The 2,725-nt window shown below is 51.1% G+C and overlaps 1 protein-coding gene across 2 annotated transcripts in view; it reads right to left on the bottom strand.

The window, feature by feature from the left end:
- ARL5A (ADP-ribosylation factor-like 5A) overlaps nt 1-2,725 on the bottom strand; it is a 6,856-nt gene that overhangs the window by 759 nt on the left and 3,372 nt on the right. Inside the window, exons 3-4 of one of the 2 annotated variants that reach the window (XM_010134588.1) lie at nt 2,566-2,649; nt 3-56 (exon numbers count right to left, since the gene is read on the bottom strand). In XM_010134588.1, the coding sequence (XP_010132890.1) occupies nt 3-56; nt 2,566-2,649 (138 nt within the window). The remainder of the gene's footprint in view (nt 1-2; nt 57-2,565; nt 2,650-2,725) is intronic. The other variant, XM_010134592.1, reaches the window with a different exon arrangement.

Below are 2,725 nucleotides of genomic sequence, written 5' to 3'. Positions count from 1 at the left end.
CACTCTTTCACATCCTGCTTGTTAGCAAAGATCAGCAAACCTGCTTTTTTTAAGTCCTAGGGAGAAAGAAGAAAAAAAGATGATTAGAGATCAGCCCTCAGAGGCGAAAGACGTGACACCAAAGCAGAGAACCTCGAGCCCTGGCAAAAAAACCCACCGAACTACCAAGCGCTTCAGGCTGACTGACATGTAACTTCAGGAAACCCTTTGATCCAGCAGATCAAACGTCCCATTTTTGCCTAGGATGATCCATGAAACCACCTACAGTATTTTGGTGTGCTCCATGAGGATCAGAGGCACCCAGGCTCACCGTGTGCCCGTTTCGCCCTGCCCTTGCAGGTCCTTCCTCCTGCCTATCCAAACCAGCTGTCCTCCTGAGCCGGGCTTTTATCCCCCCACCACACTATGAGGACGGATTTTAGCACCAAGCCAGCAGCAGCTCTGATGTGGGGCACAGCGGGTCACCCCACCAGAGCTGTGGCAGCACTGCTCAGACCTCAGCAGCCCTGCCCGCAGCCAGCCTGCGTGCTGGCACTCAGCCCGGCACCGTGCTCCCCACAGCCAGACGCACGCTCTCCCCCGCGCTGCGAGGGAAGAAGTCCCACCGTCCCGAAGCGCTCAGACTGCTGCTGACAGCGTGAAGACAGCTGCAGTAACAGTGTGTTTGGAGGAAACACAGACTCTGGAGAAAATCATCACTCATGCTGCTTTGGAACCAAAGGAGGGATGTCTGCACGAGCAAGCACAGCACAAGAAACCTCTTCCTAAGGCCCGTGCAAGATTTAAAACATCAGTACTAACAGTTTGGCTTATTTTCTCTCAAGCTACTTGGAATTACCCTCACACAGGCACGTGTTCCTGAGAGCCTGTCCCTCCGAAAGGAAAGAAGGGGGAAGCCAAGACAAGTGGTTCACGCCGATGCGTATCAGGCACACTAACTAACTCCCAAATGATCTGCTGGGCCAGAAAACAGCTGGAGCTGAGCCAGCCAACTCAATTTTGCCTTAACAAGAATTCAGCTGAACTGGTTCGCAGCAATAAGAGTTTTTCAAGGACCATGAGGAAAAGCTATTCTGCATCAGCGTCTGCCTTCCAAGTCAGTGGATCCGTATTGTTCTCCCCACGTGTCACAGCGGCGGGAGTGCTGGCAGAATACACCCCTAACATCCTGTTGTGAAACCACGGTACATCTGCTGTTAGACGGGTGCTTTCGGAGCACTCGAGCAGCCTCCAGCCTCGTGCTGCCTGGAGTTCCAGACTTCCCTCATTTCAAATTCAGCTCATTACCAACTTCTCCATCTTCCTTCCCTGATTACGAAACAGAAGATGCGGATTTTGTTTCGCTGCTGCAACAGACCGAAGAGCTCAGCTCTGAAGCTCTAATTACAGCAGCAGCAGACCCAACGGCAACGGTTCCCCCACGCCACAATCAACACTCGCCCGCAACCAAGACCAGACCTACTCTATTAGAATTTATTTTATTAAACAGGATTTTAATTTAAATACCAAAAATTAGCAATTGGAGACAGTAGGCAAAGCCCTTGTTTCTTCTCAAGTGCTTCAGGTTACCACAGGCAGTCTTTGCCCTTCCTGCAGTCATCTAAGCGGTGGCTGTGCTTTAGATACAGATATTTTGGGATATAAAGCCATCGACCTTAGGCACACCTTTGTATTCCGGCACTTCGGTGGGGAAGCTCAGTGTCACCTCATGCCAACTGATCCGCTTTGACACTTACAAGTCTCAGCAGAGCCAAGCTCTGTGTTTTTAAACACATTTTCAGTAAAAACCCAGGGCTCCGGTCCGGCTGTGCTGCACGGACAGATTACAGCCTTTGGGACGTGCCGGTCGTGTAACGGGCACTACTTGGCTTACGCAGGCCAGTATTCCTGAGCCAGACCCAGAGAGCTCAGGCTTAGACCTGACACAGGGCTCGATTTTAACAAGTTGGCAAATAACGCTTTCCTTCTGCAACGCCACGTGCACGTGGGATGACGGCTATGACGGCCAGGGGCACTCCAGTTGTTCAGTTTTACAGCCGGCTGCTGTAACTGTTATTACGGCTGTTTCTGTTCCGCTTGGGAACAGCAAACATTAAGCAAATGTGAAGCTATCAAAACCAGCAGTTAAGCCGGTGAAGGAAACAATGGTGTTTTAAAACAACGATCTCCCCCAGCTATTAACCTGGACGGAAGCACAAAACCCACATTAGCCATTTCCAGAGCCTAACCCCTGTCTCACTGAAGAGCCTCGAGTTGCAAAGCTGCTTCTGTGGGACTTCTCATCAGTATTTGGTAGGAATTTACAGCTTTATTGGGCGTTTTACGGGGAGTTTCACAGAAGACAGACCCTCCAGCAGGGACAGACAGCTCCAGTACAGTACAACCCGCCGCCAGGAGAAGGCATCTAGCAGCGATTACCTCCGGCCTCGCTGGAGAGGTCTCGCTCCGAGCTCTCAGGCATGAGCGAGAGCTTCCACAGAGAGCGTGTGAAGCTGCTTCCCTGGACACGTATCACACCGATCTCACCCCTGATAACTGTGAAACCAAAACGCAGGATCTACTCACCTCATGTGCTAACATTTTATACAGCTCTTCTTTAGTCACAGAGATCCTCTCTCTGTCTGTGCTGTCCACAACAACGATCACAAACTTTAAAAAGGAAGAAGCGATTAGTCAGAGATCGCTCTGTGCTCCCAGCCACACAGCCGTCAGCAGCACAGGCTGG

This window comes from Buceros rhinoceros, unplaced genomic scaffold (genome assembly GCF_000710305.1).
Source record: "Buceros rhinoceros silvestris isolate BGI_N320 unplaced genomic scaffold, ASM71030v1 scaffold12644, whole genome shotgun sequence".
In the NCBI taxonomy this organism is placed as follows: Eukaryota; Metazoa; Chordata; class Aves; order Bucerotiformes; family Bucerotidae; genus Buceros; species Buceros rhinoceros.
This window is presented reverse-complemented; position numbering and strand designations above follow the sequence as displayed.